At 48.3% G+C, this 25,105-nt stretch overlaps 1 protein-coding gene across 5 annotated transcripts in view; it reads left to right on the top strand.

Annotated features, from left to right (window-relative positions):
- LOC133359837 (uncharacterized) overlaps positions 1-25,105 on the top strand; it is a 145,523-nt gene that overhangs the window by 18,516 nt on the left and 101,902 nt on the right. For all 5 annotated transcript variants that reach the window (XM_061578387.1, XM_061578386.1, XM_061578384.1 and 2 more), the window contains exons 9-12: positions 6,430-6,561; positions 10,555-10,616; positions 18,922-18,995; positions 22,723-22,821. Coding sequence is in view for 4 of the 5 variants with exons in the window: in XM_061578386.1 (XP_061434370.1) it covers positions 6,430-6,561; positions 10,555-10,616; positions 18,922-18,995; positions 22,723-22,821 (367 nt within the window). In the remaining variant the exon portion in view is untranslated. The remainder of the gene's footprint in view (positions 1-6,429; positions 6,562-10,554; positions 10,617-18,921; positions 18,996-22,722; positions 22,822-25,105) is intronic.

Here is a 25,105-nt window from a genome sequence, read left to right as displayed (position 1 = left end):
TGACTGGACCAGTGATGGGCAACCCAGACGAGTTGGGAGGCCGAGTGGCGTAGTAACTACATTATAGTGGCGTAGTAACTGCATTATAAGTGGCGTAGTAGCCACATTGTTAGTGATGTAGTAGCGAAATTATCAGTGGCATAGTAACTACATTATCAGTGGCGTGGTAGCCACATTATCAGTGGCATATTGACTATTATTATTGGCGCAATCGCTACATTATCAGTGGCATAGCGACGACATAATTAGTGGCATAGTAGCTGCATTATCAGTGGTGTAGTAACTACTGTGTAACCCATTTTTATATATTTTTTTGTTCCTGGGTAGTAAGTGTTATTTCCTACTTGCTTATGCCTCAAAAGCACAGATAATGGCTTATTCCCCACAAACGTTGCTTTTGTGACCAAGACAGTGATATTTTGAAATTTACATATTTTAAATGAGAATAGGCAAATTTGTATATTTTCGTTCAGTCAGAAAAAAAACATTAATCGACATTAACACGTGTTTTATACTAAAGGAACACAAAAATGACTACAAAAGATTTCAGACACCAAGGCGCACTACCACAGACGGGACTGGCCACAGCGGACCGAGTTCTCTGTGGGGAGGAACAACATCAAGTGGGAGCCACTGGTGGACCTCCAGAAGGTGCTGATGCCACAACTGCACATCAACTTGGGCCTTATGAAGCAATTTGTCAGAGCTGTAGATAAGGAGTCGGCAGCCTTCAAGTACCTTCAAGACTTCTTGCCTAAGCTGTCTGAAGCAAACGTCAAAGCCGGTGTCTTCGTCGGACCACAAATAAAGAAGATCCTGGAGTGCAATTAATTGTCGCAGTGGTTCGTGGCTTCCTGGGCAATCACAAGGTCGAAAACTCTGGAGCTGGTTGAGACTGGTGAAGAACTACGGCACAAAGGGCTGTAGGATGTCCCTAAAAGTCCATATCCTTGATGCTCATTTTGATCAATTCAGGGAAAACATGTGTAATAAAAGGACTCAGACACTTCTCTCTGACTCCGTGTCCTTTATTTGGGGTTCGCGTTCTCCTTCCCACACGGCACTCCTCCTGAGACTCTCTCCCTGGCAGCCCCACATCTGCCTTCGCTCCCGTGGCCTTCCACGCTCCTGCAGCTCCGCTGCAGGCTCTTGGTACAGCCCTCTGGCTGCTCCCCCAGCAGCTCCATCGCTGCTCCCTGTTCCTCCGTGCGTGGCGATCTCGCCACCTCCCAATGTCAGCCCTTCGTGGCCTCTATGGCTATCTCGCCATTTCCTACCTCAGCCCTTCGTGACCTCTGTGGCTATCTCGCCATTTCCTACCTCAGCCCTTCGTGGCCTCTGTGGCTATCTCGCCACTTCCTACCTCAATCCTCCACTCTCTCTTCCACCCCGCTGGCTGGCGCCGTCATGAGCCCCTCAGCCACCAGGCTGAGGCACGGCGACCACCCAACGTGTTCACCACCCTTCACTCCCCCGACTGACCCAGATAGCTTCCTGTCTCCCCGCTATAACTTCTCCCCCACGTCACCCTGACTCCTCCCTCTCGGATCGTCATATCCGCCCCGCCCATTTACGCCCGCATTACACTACCCTCCCCCGTAGAGAAAATCCCAGCCGTCCTCGGCTGAAACAGAACAAAATAATGCGGGCGAAGGCATCACAATCAGAAGTCCCCCAGACACAACGGAGATTATAAGAACAACAACACAAGTAACAAAAGGGGAGGTATCAGGAACTGGAACAGAACACCGGCCTGTCCTCCGCGCAACAACAACAAGAATAAGAATGGCACAATGCACAACAACGGCAACTGACACGCAAGAACGGCCAACGCGCACAACCCAGGAATGTGATGTTTTAGTGCGTGTCCATGTTGCAGTTCCATCCGCTCGGCCCAAGTCCAACGTCAAAGAGCAACTGGTAGAGCAGGAATGACGAACAGGCGCTCAATCGCTCCTTCAAGTCCTCGTCCAGTTAGCACACCAGGTAACACCCAGTGTGGCAGGCACTGAAGATCTGTGACGAGAAGGAGAATCCAATCCCCTGAGGCACAGCACAACAACGCACATCCGCATGTCGTACACGACAGCCACCCGGCCTCAGGGTAGTGGAGATGATGTAAATCCGGCCCGCTTAAAAAAAAAACCCCAATAATTACCCAAATTAACCGCGATCGATGCCCCAGTATTTACATTTTAACAACAATATTATTTACACGTGACAACAACAAAAAAAAATTTCTGCTCTTACCCACCAGCAGTCCTCCCTTGAGGACCAGCACAGACCTCAGACGTACACAGCATGTACCCACAGTCACTCTCAACAAACCAACAAAACGCCTAATCGCACACCCTCGCGTGGAGAGAGCCACGCTCCCCAGCGGTAACGTTTAACTCGCCGTAACCCTCACCGTGGTCGTCAACCCACAGCAACATCCATTTACCATACTCTCGGCTAGTGCCATTTCGGGGATGAGCAGCACTCGGCCATGCTCCTCCCTTACTATCCCATCAGCGATGGACACACACCAGCCTCGTATAGTCTGACGCTTTATAGCCCAGGGAAGGTTCATCCCCCGGCAATGCCAGACCCCATGGACTCCCCCCCCCATGGGGCAGTGTTCTCTTATAGAGACAATAACACCCTAACCCAGATCCCGTGAGCCCCCGGCACACCAGGTTCAGTCTGCCACCGCACAACTGAACCATGACTCCCCGAGCCATATGAGCACATGGCCCATTAGTTTAAGACATACCACGGAGGTTTCGCCTCCGGGCTGTCAGGTCAGCCATCAGCCATAGGCCGATGTGACCACAACTCGTGCATCACCCAATCAACAATGGCAGGCATAACAGATGGAATATTTGCCCCACCGCGGTTTTTCCCGCGCGCTCAAAATGGCGGCCCCCTTCGCCCAGCGCGTTCGCGCAATAACTCACGCGCACTCAAAATGGCGGCCCTTTCCGCAAAGCGCATCGTCGCCATACCCCGCGTGCGCGCAAAATGGCGGCCCAACGTGCGAACACGTGGCCAGTTTTCTCCATTCGTGCACCCCAGCTTCCCTTAACTGGGGGTCACAAGACGCATCCCCCGTCACGTTATAACAACCCCACCAACGATAGACGCACAGCCCCAGCTTGCTGCGCACAGCTGTCATATCGTGGAATTTTTAACCAATATTTTACCAACCACATTGGTTACACAACCCAACTCGCCAAGCAACTCGTGGCTGCATGCGATCAACCGAATACGCGACGCCACTTGGCGCCAATTTACGGTCCCATTAGCATTAACCTTTGAGACACCCACAACGGCGTCATCACGCACCCTCAAAGCGCGCTCTCTCTCTCAAAAAGCGCAATTACCCATAATATACACGAAATCTCGTGTGCACAACACCAATACAACCGAATTTTAGGGTCCCCCTCTATAATATACACGCAATCTCGTGTGCACAACACCAATACAACCGAATTTTAGGGTCCCCCTCTATAATATACACGCAATCTCGTGTGCACAACAACCATACAACCAATTATTTGGGTCCCCCTCGAATTTGTTACCAATTTCCAACAGGTACGCACAATATAATAACAATCCCAATTCCAATAATCAACCACTGCATCGCACCCCATAACCATACAGAACGGTATAACAGCACATGCAATCAGCATATCGCGATCACACGCGCACATTTAAGCACAATAGCAAGCAGATCTGCAGGCAACCAACACACCATTAATCCTGTCGTAACTTTGCAGCAACAACACAATTATTCTCTCTCTTGCAACAATCGCATCGCACACAGCACCTCGCAGCACAATACACCAAAAAAAAGATATATTTTTTTTTCCAATTAAGCCCATCGCACAAGGTAACCCACAAATAATACAGCGCAAGATACCCGACGCTCCCAAGTTAATAATTAACTTCACCATCAAGATAAGAACTCCACGCAGCAGCGCACACACACAATTTGACACTCAGCAAATACAGCAGACTCTCCGTCCATTCTCAACACACGCACACACTTATATTGACACCAAGCAACAAGCAGATAGCGCGTTCATCGTTATTACACACACATACAGACAGTCCGAACCGCGCTCCGCACAATCGAGTCATAAGAGAAAACCAAAATAGCCCCCCCCGGCCCTCGAAAGATGAGTGAGGTGTGTGTTAAGGCCGGGTGCGTATCGTTATGACTCGCCCGGGGCTGCAGCAAGAAGAGGACGGCAGGGTGGCAACTTGAGACGCCTCGCAGAACTCGTTCGGCGACTTGACGGCTCCGTTGTCACGCACCCGAACCAGGACGGGAAGCTCCCGCCCCAGCAGCTGCAGCATCGGCGTCTTCTCCTCGCAGCACCCCCTCGAAAAACAGCAGCTCACAGCAGGCTGCTCACCCCGCGGCACCTCCAGATGGCAGCGCAAGGCTGCCTCTCCGCCGCGATGTTGAAGATGGCGGCGTCCTCCCGCCGCGGTGAAGACAAGATGGCGGCTTCCCGCCGTTTCTCCCCTGCCACGCCCAAGATGGCGTCTTCGTGCCACGTGGCAATGGCGCTGGCAGCGCAGGAAAGGCAGAGGCCTGCGGATCACCACCGGGCCTCCCCAACGTCGTCCTCGGCGTGGTGAACTCACACAGTCGCGCCAGCACGATTTTCAAGGTCCCCATCTGCATCACCATCTGTCTCCATCGTAAGTTGGCATCCTCCGGCACAGACAGGTCCACCGACGCGGCGACACCTTGCTCACCCGGACCCGTACTCGTTCCAGAACGGATCTCCTCTTCCATCGCAGGCAGGTCCACTGTCTGAGGAAGGTCGTCGTCGTCGGATGATGTAGCAGGAATATTTTTTTTTTCTTCTTTCTCTCAGTTGTTTTGAGATGCCGTTTCACTTCTGACTCCAGTGTAATAAAAGGACTCAGACACTTCTCTCTGACTCCGTGTCCTTTATTTGGGGTTCGCGTTCTCCTTCCCACACGGCACTCCTCCTGAGACTCTCTCCCTGGCAGCCCCACATCTGCCTTCGCTCCCGTGGCCTTCCACGCTCCTGCAGCTCCGCTGCAGGCTCTTGGTACAGCCCTCTGGCTGCTCCCCCAGCAGCTCCATCGCTGCTCCCTGTTCCTCCGTGCGTGGCGATCTCGCCACCTCCCAATGTCAGCCCTTCGTGGCCTCTATGGCTATCTCGCCATTTCCTACCTCAGCCCTTCGTGGCCTCTGTGGCTATCTCGCCATTTCCTACCTCAGCCCTTCGTGGCCTCTGTGGCTATCTCGCCACTTCCTACCTCAATCCTCCACTCTCTCTTCCACCCCGCTGGCTGGCGCCGTCATGAGCCCCTCAGCCACCAGGCTGAGGCACGGCGACCACCCAACGTGTTCACTCCCCCGACTGACCCAGATAGCTTCCTGTCTCCCCGCTATAACTTCTCCCCCACGTCACCCTGACTCCTCCCTCTCGGATCGTCATATCCGCCCCGCCCATTTACGCCCGCATTACACATGAAAGCGTATTTGGAGGAGCAAGGCGAGCGTTTCCACCAGGATATACTGGACTTTGAACGCTGCTACCAAGGACAGTATGACGAGAACATGATGGGAGACTACATTTGGGGGCTGATTCGTGAAAGTGATTTTCAGTATAATTGTAAATTTCGAAAAACTACTCATCTTTTGTAGTTATTTTTGTTATTACTTTAGTATAAATATATGTTAATTTAAATAAATATGTTTTTCTGACTTTGTGAACGAAAATACACATTCGCCCGTTTTCTCATTGAAAATAGTCAAATTTCAAAATATCACTGTTCTGGTCACAAAAGCAAAGTTTGTGGGGAATAATTGCCATTTTCTATACTATTTAAGAATAAGCAATTACGAAATAACACTTACTACCCAGGAACAAAAATTGTGTTACATAGTGTTATCAGTGGCACAGTAGCTACATTATCAGTGGCATAGTAGCTACATTTGCAGTGACGTAGTCGATAATTATCAGTGGCACAGTAGCTACATTATCAGTGACGTAGTAGCTATATTATCAGGGGCGTCGTAGCAACATCAGCAGCTCAGGGGTGGTGCGGCACTGGGTCAGGGTGGGGCCAGTGTTTTTTGTTTGCATTCTGACCACAAGTATTGTGGTTGATGCTGACATGATTCCTTGTTAAAAGGTTTAAGTTTTGTTGCCAGAAGAAAAGGGGATAAACCTATTCTTATCTTAAATATATCAAGTGGTTGTCAAAGGGGCCCCGAGTCGTCGCTTTGGCCACCAGGGTGCGAGGGGAAACCCGCACACAACCGTGGATTACTGGACACGAACCATTTTTTTGTTGGACAACCTGGACAATTTTATGAACGCCGATAAAGCAGTAGCCATGTGCAGTAGGACTTCATGATGTGTTATCTAATTCCTGCTTTCTCAAAATAATCAGGCCCGGTTCATCTCTGTGATCCCCAAGAAATCCGAGCAGTACTATTCAGCGATGAATGTGGAGTTTTTTGGTTGTTCGTCCGACAAGCAATCTTGGAGCAGCTACACCAACGTCACTGAAAATATAGTGAATGTAAGTAAAACAAAGACAAAGATCCCCCGTATAGCCTTAACAGACTGGGGCAAGTGTTAGTGAGCACCTAATGAAAGCCGGCACTTGCCGTGGTTATGAGTTACCACAATATAAAATTTGACGACGCGGCAATGGTCGGGTTATCAGTTTCCAACAACAACTTTGTAATGTTGTGAACGTTTTAACTGCATTGTTTTTTTGCAATGTTATGCATTTCTTCACGACAAAGACAGATGGCTTAAACGAGGATTCAACTGCACTTCCCTCAACTGAAGCCTGCTATATGTCTTATTATGACAACGTTAAAATATTTATGCTATGTTGAACTTACTACCGTAAATGCTCTCCTGTGGCAAACGGGAAGGCTCCTATTATAAATATATTTCATATTCATTTCCACAATAATTAGGGTGTTAACAGTAACATTTCTGTCCTTAATCACCTTGAAATTACTAAACTAGATTTGTTCATGATATCTGCCCTCACACAATTTACTGTTCCAAGCCTTGCTTCACCCTTTCCAGCTCAAAGGTGATACACATTTATATTTCACACCACCTTTATTTTTAGATCTCTGGCACTGGATTTGATCCTTTCTGGGTCTGCATCTCTCTCTCACATCGTATATATAAACGTCTAGTTTTATATGTGATGAACGCTGCACTCCCCGTCGTTTTCATGCAGGGGGCGCGTAAGTTTGAACGACGGAGGCGCACGGACAGACGTTCAATTGATCTGCAGAACGAGGCGATTCTGTGTTCATTCTTAGAATCGACTTTGCCCCCACCGACACGATTTTGCCATTGTTTGGCGACAATTTTTCATTAAGCGCACCACAGTAGGCGCAGCTGTACGTGCTTGACAGCACGCAAGCAACGGAGATCTATCAACAGCACACCGCAAATGCTCAGTGTCGTCAACCTATCCTGGACGAAATTGATCGCTTTTTCTTCCGGCACAATAGATTTGCCAACAACTACCAGTTGATGTGCTTTTGTAGTCTTATAATACAGGTAGGAACAACAGTTCCACACTGCCCACCAGGGATTATTTTTCTGTCTGTCTGTCGTGCATGGCCCCGCCCCACCAGAGCCCTCCCATTGGCTCAGGGGCGCCGACCAATAGGAGCGGTGGGTTGGGGTTGGTAGAGGGGGGGAGGTTCTTGGTGGGGGGGGGGGGGGCACCGCCGCGACTCGGGCCAATGAGGAGACGGGTGATTCATCTTCTTGGTTCTTTCAGTAAAGTCAAGTAGAAGGGAAGTAATAAAATAATAAAAATAAAACATAATAAAATAATTCTCACGACGTTTCGGCCACAACGCAAGCAGTCGTCCGCAGGATGAACCCAGGTCTGTCGAGGCGACAGCGTCTGAATGAAACAGCACACGTGCTTGGAGCATATATATAAGCTGGGTTGGAAGGGGGGGGGGCGCCTTGACAAAATAATTTTCATATCAAGAGGAATCCAGCATACCTATGGGAAATGCAGGTATGTGATTAGTACTACTTGTGTCCGTGCATTATGCAGGATTAGCAGCATCCAAGGGAGGGGATATGGGAAATGCAGATATGTGATTAGTGCTACTTTGCCCGTGCATGATGCAGGATTAGCAGCATCACAGGGAGGGGATAAGGGTAGCATTAATAAAGGGAAGAAGTGTTAATAGTATGTAGCTGCAGTACTTAAAACCACCACGTAAACAACTAAAGTATAAACTACGTAGTATCATCATTATACTAAATATACTCTACAATAAGCTGAGTTACTAACAGTAAGTAATACATTACAATTCTACGTCATAAAAATATAATATGCTTCCATCTAAACTTTATTCTGTTTATTCTCTTACATCACACGAGCTTATTGTAGAGTATATTTAGTATAATGATGATACTATGTAGTTTATACTTTAGTTGTTTACGTGGTGGTTTTAAGTACTGCAGCTACATACTATTAACACTTCTTCCCTTTATTATTGCTACCCTTATCCCCTCCCTGTGATGCTGCTAATCCTGCATCATGCACGGGCAAAGTAGCACTAATCACATATCTGCATTTCCCATATCCCCTCCCTTGGATGCTGCTAATCCTGCATAATGCACGGACACAAGTAGTACTAATCACATACCTGCATTTCCCATGGGTATGCTGGATTCCTCTTGATATGCAAATTCTTTTGTCAAGGCGCCCCCTTCCCCCCCCCTTCCAACCCAGCTTATATATATGCTCCAAGCACGTGTGCTGTTTCATTCAGACGCTGTCGCCTCGACAGACCTGGTTTCACCTGAGGACGGCTGCTTGCGTTGTGGCCGAAACGTCGTGAGAATTATTTTATTATGTTTTATTTTTATTATTTTATTACTTCCCTTCTACGTGACTTTACTGAAAGAACCAAGAAGATGAATCCCTGCAGTCACGAAAGCTTTAAATCGAAAAAGAGACGGGCGATGTTTCATTCACGAAATGGAACTGGGGGAGGGTGGCTTTATTCATAAAATTAAACCCTTGAAAATAAAAAAGCAGATCTTTTTGCCTCGTGTTTCTTTCAACATTCCCAGCCCTAAGGTGATTCAGTTGGTGGTGGGAGGGGTGGGGCTGGGTGGGGAGGGGAGGGCGGGGCTGGGTGGGGAGGGTGGGGCTGGGTGGGGTGGGGCTGGTCACCCCGTGGTGCCCTTATAAAACTCAACGTTTAACATACACACTACACTATACACGACACGATAAACTACACTTATACAGGTAGGAACAACAGCTTCCACAATGCCCACCAAGGATTATTTGTCTGTCTGTTGTGCACGAATGCGCTGTCCAACCAAGTTCCTACCTGCCCACTCCGAAGGAATGTGTTATTTATAATATAATAGTTTCGAGAGATAGCATCTTTGTTTCACACTGGTATAATCTCGAGACCTCTTGCACTAGTTTCGATAGCACGTGGAGGGGGGGGGTCTCTCTCGCTGTCTCTACTAAGTTAATTTGCTGCGTTTAGCGCTCGCCACATATGGGAAAATCACGAAAAAATCTTCTGTAATCATATTTCTATCGTTGAACGAAGTAACAAATCGGCACGTTTTGTCTACGTGACAAACCTTACTAATTGGCTATGTCGGGTGGTGATGGGTTTAACGATGCATTTATATTTCCGTGATCTAAGCCAAAAACCTCTATTTTGGATAATATTGATCATGAAAGTCTACGCAAAAATAACCGATCACAAGCAGGATTAAGCATGGGTAATACTTGGATGGGGCAACACCCCAAAATAAACTCCCACAAGTCGTGGTTGGCTACATACAGTGCAAAAGAAGTTCAACGTACGTACAAACATAACAACGTATGTACAAACTTAACGTACGTACAAGCATAGAAATTTAACAAACGTAATAAATTCTACAGGCTACTGTGGGGCTACGTGGTAGGCCGCAAGTGGCAGTGCAGCAATATCAATTGTTAGACTGTGCTTCTATGCCCCCACGTTTTTGAGGTTTGTCTTTGCCAAACCCGCTAGGACCAGTCAAATAGAAGTATGGTCATATACCCCCTACGAGCCACATGGCATAGGGAGATGGCGAGATGTTAACTCCCTCGCTTGGTATACAGAAGGTTGTGGGTTCGATCCCGACCCTGATGCCTGCTGTAGATTTGGAATTTGCGTGTCGCTCTCCCCGTGGTCGTGTGGATTTTTATCCGGGTCCTCTTCTGGTTGTTCTCTCCACATTTGGAATCAACATGCATTTTGAGTATTTAGCTGCTGCTTTAAATGTCCACGTGGTGATAAGCCACTTGGTTGAGCTATAATTTGTGATAGCCAGGTCGCTTCTGAAAAAGAGCTATACAGCTGAGTAAAGGGACCTTACCTGGTAAAATTAAACATTGTTTTCGTTTTAGGCCGTCATCCTGGATTTACTAAAGAGCTGCACAAGCACGCGCGTACTGAAAATTACCATTCTCCTCCTCGTTTGGTTTTTAAATCCAAATGCATTTGTTTTGCAGGATAAAGTGTGGTCTTTGGCAAACAACCCTTTTCTCATCCATGGAGACATCACGGTTTCCAAGTAAGATTGCTGAAACGTTATTTTTTTTATTAAACGTTCATCAAATGGGCGAACAAATTGCGTATTTTAACATACAGGAGCAGTTCTTTTACCCGCGTGACTCCCATTACCAGCAGTAGCTGTATGGTCTGTAAAAACTCCTATTACCTGCGGCCGAATTGGTCTTTACTGCTACTTTGAGGAATGGCTTAACCTCATCAAGCGGAGTTGGGTGGTATGTTCTCTCTATTTGATGCCAAGGTGGCGAATTGTGAATACCTCACCTGGCATGAAGGAGGTCATGGGTTCGATCCCGACCGTGATGCCTGTATTTTTTGAGTTTGTATGTGAAATAAACCACTGCAACGACGATCTGGACTTGTGTCTTCTTATTTGTTTATTACTCTTCCACAGCTGGACAGCTCCGCTCTCTCTCTCTTTCCGACACGGCTGCATGGCTGCACTCTCGTTCCCACGCGGTACGGTGTTCGCTCGCGCCAGCTCTCTCACAGCCTCTCCCGCTCCCACGCGCCGCTGACAGGCGGCTCGCTGGGAGGAAGCCTCCGGCCCGCCACGTGGCCGCTGGCGTTCCAGAGGCGCGCGACATGGTCCCGCTCTCTGACTCTGCACACTGCTCTCGAGCTCTCTTCCGCTTCCCCTTATATCCCCTGGTCTACGTCACCAAGCCCCGCCTACAGCCACGCCCCCTCACGATCCTTCTAGATGGTTACTTCCCCAGAGCCTTTAAGCTCCGCCCCTAACTCCGGCTCATCCCTCTGATTGGGTGATAGCCCAAGCGACGGAGACTATCCCATTGATCGGCGATCGGCGGTGAACTCTCGTATTACATCACCCCCCCCCCACCCCCGGTGTAAAAGGGCTAGCCGTCCCGGCTAGAACAAAGCGACAATTATACGAGAGCTGTAGAGCATGAAGACAATGCAACAACAAGAACAATAAAAAGGCGCCTAAAGCGCACAAGGCAAGGCCAGTAAGAACACATTCATCACAAAACAACAGTACTGATAAGATGCATACGAACACGTTATGCAAGAAGGTATAACAGTTATTAGTGAAAGGGAACAGATTTCGAGCGTGTACGTGACACAGGTCCATCCCCTGCCGCAGGGCGATGTGCCACCGGTCCCGATGTCACAGGAGACGGGAGAATGGGGCGTGGAGCGTCCGACTTGGCAGGAGAAGATCCCGACAGAGCAGGGTCATCCGCAGCAGCCGGAGCGTTCAGGGTCTGTGGGTCTGTGGAAGGCAAACCGAGACTCCTTCTGGGGATCAACCAGCAACCGAGGTGGCCCATCGGATGCATCAGACCCCGGCAGGGTAGTAAATGGGGATGAGGGAGCAATGCACGGGGCAAGGAAGGGTTTCAACCGCGAAGTGTGGACGTACCAGCGGCGCGAACCCGACTGAATACGTACACATTGAGGGCTCCGTACCTCGATCAACTCAACAGGCCCCTGCGATGGCCTGTGTAATTTGGGGGAGGTACCTGGGGGCAAGTGGATCCAGGCCTGGTCGCCTACAACCCATGGCATCTCACGTCGTGATCGACGAGCGTACCGCTCGTTACTGGGCTTGGGTCCTCGCCATAGCAATTCTCGCTGCCTCCCGCGCTTCTGTGACCCGGCGAATCAAATCGCGGACATGTTCCGGCAAGCTTAGCGCAAGTTCCTTAGCGGGCATTCCTAGTTGTACATCAATCGGCGGTACGTTTTCCCGACCATACATGAGGAAGAACGGTGGGTAACCCATAGAGGCGTGTGGGGCCATACGGTAGGCGGACAGTACGCTAGGAACATGAAGGTCCCAATCGGCCTGTTTTTCGTGCACCGTGTGACAAAGCATGGCAGACAAAGTACGGTTAAACCGTTCCACCATTAGAAGATATGCACGTCACCCTGAATGGGTAACGTGCGTATCTTCTTAGTGCCCAAAGCGTCACACACGTCACGCAACAATTTTGATGAGAAATTTCGGCCTTGGTCTGTGAGCAGCCATTCTGGAGCTCCCTTGTCCATCACATAACCGTTCAAGAACGCATCCACTATGGACGCCGCGGATTGATCGGGCAGGGCCCAAGCCATTGGCCAACGCGAAAAATACTCTACCCCTACCAGCAGAAATGTGTTACCCCTGGCAGAAGGAGGAAACGGCCCGAGGATATCAAGAGCTACAAGCTCATTAATTCGCGTAACCCTAATCGATTGCAAGGGTGGAATATATTTCGTGCATGGAGGTTTCCGCCGAGCATATTCGGAACATGTCTGGATGGCCCTGGCGACATCAGCCATCATGCCAGGCAAAAAATAATCCCTTTGCATCGTGAAGAGTGTTTTCTGCACGCCGAGGTGCAACAACTTGTCGGCGTGCAGTGTCCAAATCAGTTATTGTCGAAGCGTAATGGGAACAACCAGGCGCCAATGGCCCAACATGTCATCCTTCCACGTTAATAGGCCCCCCCGAAAGGCAGCCTGGCGGAAACCCGTCCATGTCCGGGGCCCTGAGGGGCCCGTTAGCCCGAGTCCGCAGCGAAACCAATCAGTCATCCAATAGCTGCTCGCGTATCCACACCGACCGTGGCAGGTTCAACACACCGTCGGCTGGCCATGGCTCCGCGCATTCCATGGACTGTTCCGCGGAGTCCACCCCCGCGGACATGACCGGCCGAGGGGCCAGAGGAAGAACTGTGCACCGGTTAGTGCCGGACGCGCACGCACAAGGGGAACTCCTGGGCAACCTGGAGAGCGCGCGTCCGCATTGCCAGTGGCGAGTACCTTAACGATAATGTATCTCAAAAGAGAACTCCTGCAACGTTTCAAGCCAACGCGAAAGCTGGCCAGATGGTTGTTCAATCTTAAACGAGTATTTCAGAGCAGCGTGGTCAGTGCGTACAAGAAACTTCCTCCCATACAAATAAGGCCGATATTGGCAAACAAAATGCACGATTGCTAGGAGCTCCCTGCGCATAACACAGTAACGAGTCTCTGCCGGGGAGAGAACCCTGCTACCCATATGCCACGACCCTCTCCTACACCTTTTTTACGTTGGGACAGCACGGCGCCGATGCCCATATCATTGACATCCGTGTCCAAGATAAAGGGCAATGAAAAGTCGGGATGATCAAGCGTCGGCGCAGACACCAAACGATCCCAGAGGGTTCGAAAAGCCAACTCGTCCCCATCTGAAGTTCTGATTTTACGTGCAGGGGCCTAGCGATGGTAGCAAAATGTGCAACGAAGCGACGGTAGTAGGACGCGAACCCGACGAATTGACGCACCTCTCCCACTGGAGGTGGGGGTCAGCCAATCACGGACACAAGAGGTTTTGTCCGGATCCGTGGCGACGCCGTCGGAGCTCACAATTTGACCCAAATAACGCACAGATTGTTGCAGAAGATGACACTTCTTAGGTTTGAATTTCAGATTAGCAGCCCGCATTCTATCAAAAACAACCCTCAAGCATTGGAGGTGTTCTTCGAACGTGCGACTAAACACAATGACATCATCCAAATATATGAGACACATGCCCCTATTGCAGTCCCACCAACACTAGCTCCATCAGCCTGCCGGAATGTGGCGGGGGCAGCGTTCAGCCCCATGGGAAGGCAATTAAATTAAAATAGGCCCTGTGGCGTACAAAATGCCGTCTTAGGCTTCGATGCCTCGTCGAGGGGCAGAGATCTAGGGTGGAAATTTTTTTCGCTCCCGACAGGGCATCTAGGGAGTCGTCCATCCGTGGCAGAGGGTACGCATCTGCCACGGATACCTTATGCAATCTACGAAAATCCACGCAAAACCGGAGGCCGCCATCTTTCTTCTTAACAAGTACAACCGGGGCACCCCAAAGGCTATTTGATGGTGAAATTATGTCGGCAGCGAGCATTTCGTCCACCGCCCCCCACATATGGTCCCTCTCAGCGGGACTCATGCGGTGCGAATTCATCCGTATCTTATCCCAACACATAGATACCCCGGTATCTATGTGTTGGGATAAGAGTGACGTGTGACCCAAGTCAAGGTCACTCTTACTAAAGACATCGGTGTAATCCAACAGCAGCGCTCGCAGAGCGTCACGTTGCCGGCCGGATAACGACGAATTTTCCACGCACAGTTCGGCGATCCACCGATCGTCGGAATTAGCATCATGGCGTGCCCCCACCACCAAAACGTGTGGACCACTCTCCTCGCAGTCCGTAAATGCGGTGGTGGCGTGAGCCAAGACCGCACCGGCCGGCACCACCACGCCAGTCCGGGCCCCCATTCAGTACTTGTAAGAACAGGGCCTGGCCGGCGCGGATGATTGTCTGCGCGGCGGCAAGAGAAAAACTCTTGGCGACAGAGTTAGACGGGGACAGCAGAATTCCAACTGACATGTCAACTTCCGCCAACGGTTTCTGGTAACGTAAGGGTATGAGCATTTGTGCGCCAGGTGGGACCTCCACCGTGACGTCTGTTATAGCCTGCACGGCAAGGCACGGCAACGGGCGACTCGGCGGTGACGGCAAAAAAAACATTTTCTGGCCCTCTCGCAGTTCCAAACAGCCCTGATCCACAAGGATCTTAACGGGCATCCTACAAAGGAAGTCGCTGCCCAACAAGCAGGGCACCGCGTATCCACGTGGCGTCGGGGCAATCCCCCGACACCCCATAGAACCTCGTCGCGGCACCCAGCGGGGCGCAGCAGCGGCCAGATCTCCATCGCTATCGTCATCCGGAACACGGACGACACGAGAAGGCACCCAGCCATCTGATTCCCCATCCTTGGCGGGGTCTCCCGTCCAGGCGGCCATCTGTTTCCACCGATTGCAAGTTAACCTTTGCGTCGAGGCACCTGGTAGCCCATCGGGATGTCAGCGGTTCGTGGCCGCACACCGGTAGTGAGATGTCCATTTCCTTAGACAACCCCAGCATTTTAGTCAGAATCAGAGGGTTGAGCAGGTCAGCCGTAGAGTCGGGGTAAGCGGCCATTGTGAGCGCCACGAGTGCACCGCAATACGCGAGTGGAGACTTGTTGGCTCCCCGACGCCGATGCATGAATTTCTTCTGCGCATCAGACGGTGGTTCGTAGATTTCCGCCATCTCAGCGAATGCATCCCGCAGTGTTTTCTTCTTCCCGGAGGGAATAAACCGGAACACCGCCAATGAAATATCGTCCAGCAATGTGGGCAAGGCCTCCAGCGCCTCGTCCTCCGTCCACTTCACTGAACGGAAAGTGGATTCGAACCACCACGTAAACGCATTCCAGTCGCCGCCCGCGGTGAATTCTTTAATGTTGGGTAGGCGATTGCTCTGCCAAGCGCCCCTATCCTTGGGCGATGCTGCCTCCCTCGGGCGTGTGCCACGCGTCTTGGAGAAAATGGCGGCATCGGGTCGCGTGCTTGCGGCCGCACCCAAAATGGCGGTTTCGCGCCACGTGGTGCCCGTCGTGGGCGCGATGGCGGCCCAGTTCTTCACCGACCCCAGGACGGGACCCCAACACATTCCCACTCGGCGGCATTTCCCGCGCTGGTCTCAGCATCGTAGACGAGGCGACCAGCGTGACGAGGTTCAGCCGAACTGTATGGAGAGAATCGATTTGCTCCGCAAGCCGCCGCCAACCGTCCTCCGCAGCCGGAGAAGAAGACGCCTCCACGGCGATGTCCTTGCCCGGTTCCTTGGTCGAGTCAGCCACGGTCGCGGTAACCGGGTCCGCCAACTCTTGGCTGAGCAGGTCATCATCGTCGTCCGAGGACGGTGCAGGTGGGTTCTTTTTCTTGAGATGCTTGGACATCACTGCAGTGACCGCTTCGTCCAAGTTCAGGCGTCACTTCTGACGCCAATTGAAATAAACCAATGCAACGACGATCTGGACTTGTGTCTTCTTACTTGGTTATTACTCTTCCATAGCTGGACAGCTCCGTTCTCTCTCTCCGACACGGCTGCACGGCTGCACTCTCGTTCCCGCGCGGTTCGGTTTTCGCTCGCGGCAGCTCTCTCACAGCTTCTCCAGCTCCCGCGCACCGCTGACAGGTGGCTCGCTGGGAGGAAGCCTCTGGCCCGCCAGGTGGCCGCTGGCGTTCCGGAGGCGCACGACATGGTCCCACTCTCTGACTCCACACACTGCTCTCGAGCTCTCTTCCGCTTCCCCTTATATCCCCTGGCCTATGTCACCAAGCCCTGCCTACAGCCACGCCCCCTCACGATCCTTCTAGATGGTTACTTCCCCAGAGCCTTTAAGCTCCGCCCCTAATCTCTGGCTCGTCCCTCTGATTAGGTGATGGCCCAAGCGGCGGAGCCTATCCCATTGATCGGCGATCGGCGGTGAACTCTCGTATTACATATGTATAGTGTAGTGTATAGTGGTATGTATAGTAGTTTATAGAGAAGTGTAGTGTATCGTAGTGTGTACATATGTTGAACTTCTTTTCCAACGTATGTAGCCAACCATGCTAATTGGAGGTGCAGGGGGGACAACAAACTAAATACAGAAAGTAGTTCCCAAGATCATTCGTCCTGTTTTCCCAACATTCTTTTAGTCTCGTGCTGATCATTCATCAGATAAATATTAAATACTCCAGCAGTAGGAGAACACCTGTTCCAACAAGGACACTCAATTGATTTTGATAAAGTTGAAGTTATGTGAAAAACTAGCTACTACTGGTCAGGACTAATTAAATAATCTATCGAAATTGAAAGAAGTAAAAATAAGTTTAACCGTTCGGATAGCTACCGACTTAGTGCTGTGTGGAAGTGAATCATCAAATAATACATTTGTAGTGACATCGCGGGATGTCCCTGTGCAGTGCCGGCCCTAGAGAGGCACGGCGTGTGGTGTAACGACATTGCAGATACCACAATGGTGTGGGTGTAGTACCGGCCCTAGAGGGGCCCGGTGAGCACTGATTGATAGCGCTAGATGGCACCACGTTTTGTGAGCAGTGCCAACCCTACAGGATAGGGTGTGTGAGTGTCGGCCGAAGGATAAAGTTAATCGAGGCCATGGCACTCTGGATTACCCGGGAGGACACGTGACCAGTTAAGTATACAAAGGGGCCCCAAGTGCGGCTGGGGGTGGTCACGTGATTGGGACCCAGATCCTTCCCAAGGATTCTAGAAGGTGGACGTGGCCAAGGGCGGAGCCGGCCATGCCGCGGAGAATATAAGCCGGGTCCCAAGAGGGACCGGGGTTGTTGTTCATCCTGGAAGAAACCTTCGCTAAAGTTCTCCATTCAACAAGTCTCCAACAAGTGAACCCGGGCCGAAGCTGTTGGTCTCGGTCCGTAGTAGCAGATATGTTGTAACTAGTGTAGCTAGCCTGGTGGTCACCACCATAGGTTGTTATTCTGTTAAGGAGAAAGTTACCCCGTGTGTTGGAACTGAATAAATGTGCCTCCAATTCTACGTCTGAGACTCAGTTGAACCCATTACCCATTTTTGAAATTCATGTCTATACAGGCCAACATACTTAAATAGGGATTACTGTTGGTACGGCTATTTTAATACACACAATGGAGAGGAAGGACAAGATCAAATGGCACGCATAATGCACATGCATAATGTACGTTGACTCATTAATCCCCCCTCCCCACTTTGCACAAGAGCACAGAAGTGTGGTCACCACATCTACGTCTCTATATAAGGAACGAAACAGGTGGATTTCTCCACAAATCTAGCTGTCACCTGATTAAGCTAGTTGTAATTACTGGCGAAACGTCATACTCAGATTGTAAATGTTGTGGCTTGGCTCTCCAACACACCGGTGTACTGTACTAGTGACGAATTGGCATGTTTTGTTTATGTGACAACCCTTACTAGTTGGCTGTGACACATTTATATATTTACGCGATCTAACCCAAAAAAACATCTATTATGGATGAAATTAGTCGCGAAAGCTTACTTGTTAAACTAACTATACACTACATTACTATACACTACACTAGTATACACGACGCTACTATACACTACACTATATACTACACTATATACCAGAGGTGTGGACTCGAGTCATGTGACTTGGACTCGAGTCAGACTCGAGTCATGAATTTGATGACTTCAGACTCGACTTGGACTTGCATAACAATGACTTTGTCCCACCTCTGAGGTGTGGACTCGAGTCATGTGACTTGGACTCGAGTCAGACTCGAGTCATGAATTTGATGACTTCAGACTCGACTTGGACTTGCATAACAATGACTTTGTCCCACCTCTGCTATATACTACACTACTATACACTACTATAAAATGAAAACTAATGTAAAGAAGTTTAAGATATTTTGGATATCTTATAGTTAAACGTAATCAAAACGTCTCATGTTTTTGTCCTGTTTAAGGTTTGCAAAGTTGACAATACAGCCTGGAGTAAAAGTTGTTTTCTCATTTCCAGCAAGTCGGCTAACGATACAGGGTGAGTTTTGAAATATTTTACAAGTGTGTAAACTGCATATCTGAAACTACAAGGGGATGTGTTTCCATATTTTTATAAGTATCCACATCGTCCTCGGCTTACGAACACCATTCGTTCCTGAGACCCGTGCGTAAGTCAGCAATACAATAATACACCACTGTGTTTTAATGCCCATAGGTCGGTAATTGTGAAATGTGTGACAGTTCACCAAAAAGGGAAGCCATTGTTAAACTAGTTACCATCTCCCACAGTATTGCTACTTTGAATAAAATAGTTCCGCGGTTCAATTTTCGAGTGCGGGTTCGCTTTTTAAGTCAATGTTATTTTATTTCATGGAAGCTGGTTCGTAAGTACGGGCGTACAGATGTTGGAAAGTACGAGCGTTTGTAAGTACGGACCTTGGTAAGTAGGGCGTTTGTAAGTATGGGCGTCCATGAGTGCAGGCGTTTGTAAGTGCAGGCAATCTGATCGTAAGTGCGGGCATTCAGAAGTACAGGTGTTCAAAAGGACGAGCCTTTGTAATTATGGGCATTGGTAAATATGGGCGTTGGTAAGCACGGGCGTTTGTAAGTACGGGCGTTGGTAAGTAAGGGTGTTTGTAAGTCGATTACTGGATGTAGTGCCTGAAAGTACACATCACGCGCTGAGGTCGATGTGCGCGCATGCTGCGTACATTGGGAGCAAATAAGGACACGGGGCGCTGATTGGCTGGTCGTTGTTGTTGAGATGTGGGGCCGCGCTGTCTGAAGATTATAGCAGGTGGCAGGGAGTAATTAAGGACGCAGGGCGCTGATTGGCCGAGAGGGTGTTGTTGTCGCAGAGTGGCGCCGCATTGTCGGGAAAAAAACATGCCAGGTGACAGCGGGGGCTGGGGGTGAGTGGCGTCGCGGGGGATGCCCCAGATTAATTAGGGATTCATTGGCTCGGGGATAAAGATAAGGGTTTTTGGAGGAGACGGGAGTTCGCGCCTGGGAGGAGACAGAGGGTGGAGGAGTCGAAGCAGCAGAGCTAATAGCAGTGTAGGGTAGCAGTGGAGAAGTGTAGGGTAGCAGTGGAGAAGTGTAGGTTAGCAGTGAGACGTCGAAGCCAGAAGAAAGCGGCTGGAATGTGGGAAGAGAAGCTGATGTAGTTACAAGAGCGGGATGGCGGAGCTGATAAAGAGCAGCCGAACTGTGGCGGAGAGAGTGGAGAGGAGAGTCGACGGAGGAGTGATGGGGAGCAAGTGAGGCCGGCGGAATGCGGTGAGCGAGCGGAGAGTGCGGAGGAGAACCGTGGATCGGTGTTAGCTGGAAGAACGTTGAGCGATGTTGGATGGAGGAGTGTTGATCGAAATACGCGAAATAAAGTGAAAGAGGAAAGACAAGAAGCTGTCGTGTCGAGTCGAGCACTACACATATATCCCAAATAGGTACGAAAGTTCAGATGATACAAAAATTGTTCTGCTTTGGATCTCATAATTTTGCTCAATTCAAGAAATGCGAGAACACTGATCCATTACAACTTTAACAGTGCTGTAAGTTGCTTCGGGAGTGATGGGACAAGGGGGGAGACGAAGCAGCATGTTCAGAAAGCGGCTGCTAGGATGTTAACCAGACCACCTTCTCCGCATCGTGTTGGCTTCCCTGCACTGGCTTCCAGTTTTCACTTAGCATCCAGTTTGAAATCCTATTGTTAACCTACAAAGCAGTGAATCACCTTGCCCCAGGCCTGCATCATTGACATGCTGCACCCATATGTCCCCTCAAGGTCCCTAAGATCTGGAGATGCAGATCTCTCTGCATTTCCAGGTCGAGGCTTCTGTCTATGGGTGATCGAGATTTTATTCCTTATAGCCCCCAGGCTATGGAATGCTCTTCCACGATATATCAGGGATCTCTCTAGAGTCTGTGGACATTTTTAGAAAATGCATCTTAAAACTTTCAATTCATTTAGAAATTGTTTTTGCTTTTATATTCATAATAATATATTTTTCATGCTGAGTGTCTGCTCCTGCTTTTGTGTGCTGTATGGCGCTTTGAGATCCTTGATAAAAAAGCGCTATATAAATGTTTTTTTATTATTAAAGCAAATGGGGACCTGGGACACTGGCTAGGAGATGTTAGCCTCCTCGCCTGTTATGCAAGAGAGGTCATGGGTTCGATCCCGACCCTCACGATGCCTGTTGTATATTTGAAGTTTGCATGTCTGTCTCTCTCTCCCGTGGTTGTGTGGATTTTTCTCTGGGCCCTCTTCTGGTTGTTCCCTCCACATTTAGAATCAACATTATGCATTTCTAGTATTTGGCTGCTGCTATACACTTCCACGTGATGATTGATCAGCCATATTCTTGGTTCGTTGAGCTATGTAAGCTCCGTGGGCCTTACATCTGATAAAAAATAAAGTTTTTAGTTTCATGTTTGTCTTGGACAACTCGTGCAGACTCCCTTCATGATTGGCCCAGTTAAACTGGAAGAAAAATGTAACGCATTCATTAGTAATGGTTAATATATCTAGTTTGCATCTGATTGGTTGTTCCTGTAATGTATTGAAGAAGCCGGCTCAGGTGACACTTTACTTTCACATCCTGGATTTTATTCTGACCCTCCTAAAGCTTCACCTCAAAATCAGGATCAGTATTTATACTGCAGAAGGAATCTGATGAGCTATAAAGGGGCGGTTCAGAAAGTTACAACAACAAACAATACAAAAACACTATAGCAGGGAAAAGCATAGGAAAGGTAAACAAATCATCCACACAAAACTAAACTCTTATTTGTAAATGTTGTGGGTTTACTCCCCAGCACACAACCGGTTAGTTCTGAACTTGTAATTAATTGTCACGTTTTGTTTAGTGACAACACTTACTTATTGGGCATGTCGGGTGGTGGTGGCGGGTTTAACGACACACATTTATATTTACGTGATCTAACCCAAAAACTCTCTTATGGATACACTTTATTATATTTATCAGGTAAAGCCCACTGAGCTATTCAGAATACGATGAGCTATGAAGCTCCTTTTCACAGTTGTCCAGTAGGGGCACGGGGTCAGAAAGTTACAACAACAATAGACACACGCGATAGAAGTGAAAGGTATAATAAAAGGTAAACAAATAACTAATACATAAAAATTACCAGGCAAAGCCCACTGAGCTATTAGCTTCTTATTTGAGAAAAAAAACTGGCCACAAACGATATCTCAACTTAGTGTTTAATCATTACATGGACATTCATAGCAGATAACTAACTTGCATAAGATACGTGTGCATGGTTTCATGTGCAACGTCGTATCTAAATGCTCAATGTTGGTGTGGCGAATCTTTAAACTTGTAAACAATCTGGAACAATAATTGGCACGTAAAAAAAATTGTACACATGACAACTATTTGGCCTATTTAGGCATGGTAGAAGGTATTACGACCGATATTTGGCCAGATCATTACATAGCCGAATCAGAAACTGAGCAATGAATCGAGTATCACGCTCAATGGAAAGGCAGATGGGAAAGTCTTGCCCCCCGCTTTGTGGACCAGACGTGCCTTTAAGATGACTCAAGGGTAGCTCCATGGTGTCCACTTCACTGGACATTCTCCAACACGAAAGGTTGAACCGTTCTGCAAGAGTTCTGAGTGGATTCTTTCTCTCGCGGTGTGACACCAACAGCACAATCAAGATAAATTGTGCAGAAGGGAAAAACAATTAAGGAATGTATTAATGATTATTTTATTATGTTATTGTTTATTTGGCAGGTGAACTGTTTGTCAATGGGCAGCCTGGACTTCTGGTGAACTTTGGTCCATCTGGGATTCCATTAACAAGTGGGCAATGGTATGGCATCGTCATCAATGGTAAGATGTCATTTCCAATCCAATTGCAATAAAGTAAGAATGTTCGTACATAGGAAGCCATGCATTTGCGATTTTATTTTTTTTAAACTGGCTTACGTATAAAAATATGGATTATTCTTGTGTTTAGTTTGTTTCGGATTGATCTGGCAGCGTGATGTCACTTTGATTGTCGCAAGACACGTTCGATAATAATTTATAATAAGTGTTTTTGGGTTAGATATCGTAAGTATAAATGTGTCGTAACCCTCCACCACAAGACACAGCCATTTAAGGTTTGTCATGTAAACAAAACGTGCCAAAAAGTAGTAACTAATTGATACTCACTAATTGGCACGTTTTGTTTACGTGACAATCCTTGCTGGCTGTGTCGGGTGGTGGAGGGTTACGACTCATCTATTCTTACGCGACCTAACCCAAAAACCTTTATTATGAATAATATTGGTCGCGAAAGCCGACGTGTTAAACACAATTATACCAATAACATGTGAATCGTGCAGAAATCCCCCTAAAAAAATCTGAAATAGTTGTTAAAAATCCACATTTTAAAATTGTAAATATGTAATGTTCAATCCCTTTTCACGCACTGCTAAAAATGTGTGAATTGACTGTGATCCATATGTTTTGTGCTTCTGTAAGCGCATGTGCAGCAAATTTTACATTTAAAACACTACAAGGGCACGCCAGTCGTGTGTTATTAAGTTTTACAACAAACGTTGAAACACGTCAATGCATTATCTCTGTATGTATGTATGTCTGAAACGGGGCAAACAATAACCCTATGGATATTCCGATGCAAAAGTAGCCACATATGGGCCAATGCCTACCTGAAACCTGGAGCAAAATATTTGCCTCGATGCGTGCCTTCCACGCAGATGATGTAATCATGTGGCATCTTGTTGTGTGGCTTGAAATGTAAAGGTGACTATTCCTATACTCTTTGGTTCCGTCGGTAAAGTCACGTAGGTATAAAATTCAATAAATCATGGAATTTCGATCGCAACACAAGCGGTCGTCCTCAGGTGGAACAAATACAATCCGGCAGTGGTACTGCTGAACCAGCGAGAGAGCAGTTATTTTATTGTATATATACGTTACTTTACCGAAATAACCAAAGAGTATGGATTCCTGCAGTCACGAAAGCTTCAAATCAATATTGACTATTCCTGTTAAATCAATACGAAGACAAAGACATATTGGTCATGTTAGTAAATTTATCTACATGCTTGATTTTAATAGCCAACACGTATTTAATGGCTCTCCAATTTTTTTTTACCGTGTGGTCTCACGCATCTTGTCTGACGTTTCATCTCCAACCTCCTGGTAGCTTCTTCAATAAGGGATAACTTATTTTTGTTTACTGGCAATGCAAAGCCAAGTCGTATATGCACACTTAATACATTGCAAGATAGTTCAAATAGTACTCGAATTGTAAATGTTGTTGTGCAAAATGTTGTTATTTGTTCAAACATCAAATAGAAACCTTTTGCAAGGAATCATGTCTTCATTATCCACACGTATTTGTCGTAAACATGCAAACAAAACATGCTCTGAGAATTGTATTTGAAACAGATTGGTCTACACCAGAGACACCCTTCTTTAGGGCCTAGTTTTAGCAGTGTCAGACTAGAGAACGCCAAAAGGCGAACAGTACAAAGACAACACAGTATTCTTATTTTTTATACTTTGATACTGACCATAAAAGTCAGATTTGTAGCTGCTATAAACTCGCTTTTTGACAGAAAAATGCATTGTCTTTGTACTGTTCACCTTTTGGCGTTCTCTGGTCTGACACTGGTAAGAATAGGCCCTCAAGAAGGCTGTCTCTGGTGTAGATCAATCAATTCAAAGACAATGCATATGTAGTGGGTACTGATGGAGACTCAGTCTTCACTGAGGCAACACCTTTATTTGTAAATAATACGATAACAATTAACAAAGTCCACACAGGGTAACCCTAACCCACTGGGCCGACTCTCACTTATATACCACTACAAAAGCCCTCGGCCAGGGGAAACTAAGGGAGCTAGCCTGACCCAACCCGCCAAGATCCTCGGGTCCGACCACTGGCCCAAGCAGTCCTCAGCCCTGACAAGGACTTCGGGTCCGGGGGTTCCCAGGGTGCTATTCTAGGCTGGCTCTTCGGGTCTTTGGCTTGATGACGACTAGCAATCCTGTTCAGGGTTCCGCCTTATATACAGGTTCCCAGGGTCACTCCACCCCTGGCCACGCCCACTCTCTAGGACCTGGACTGTTGCGTAAATCCCCCAGCCCCCACTGGGGGCCT

The sequence above is a fragment of the Lethenteron reissneri genome, chromosome 66, assembly GCF_015708825.2.
Source record: "Lethenteron reissneri isolate LAM-NWPU_2019-01 chromosome 66, ASM1570882v1, whole genome shotgun sequence".
Lineage (NCBI taxonomy): Eukaryota > Metazoa > Chordata > Hyperoartia > Petromyzontiformes > Petromyzontidae > Lethenteron > Lethenteron reissneri.
Note: the sequence above shows the minus strand (reverse complement) of the source record. Positions and strands in the feature narration are given on the sequence as shown.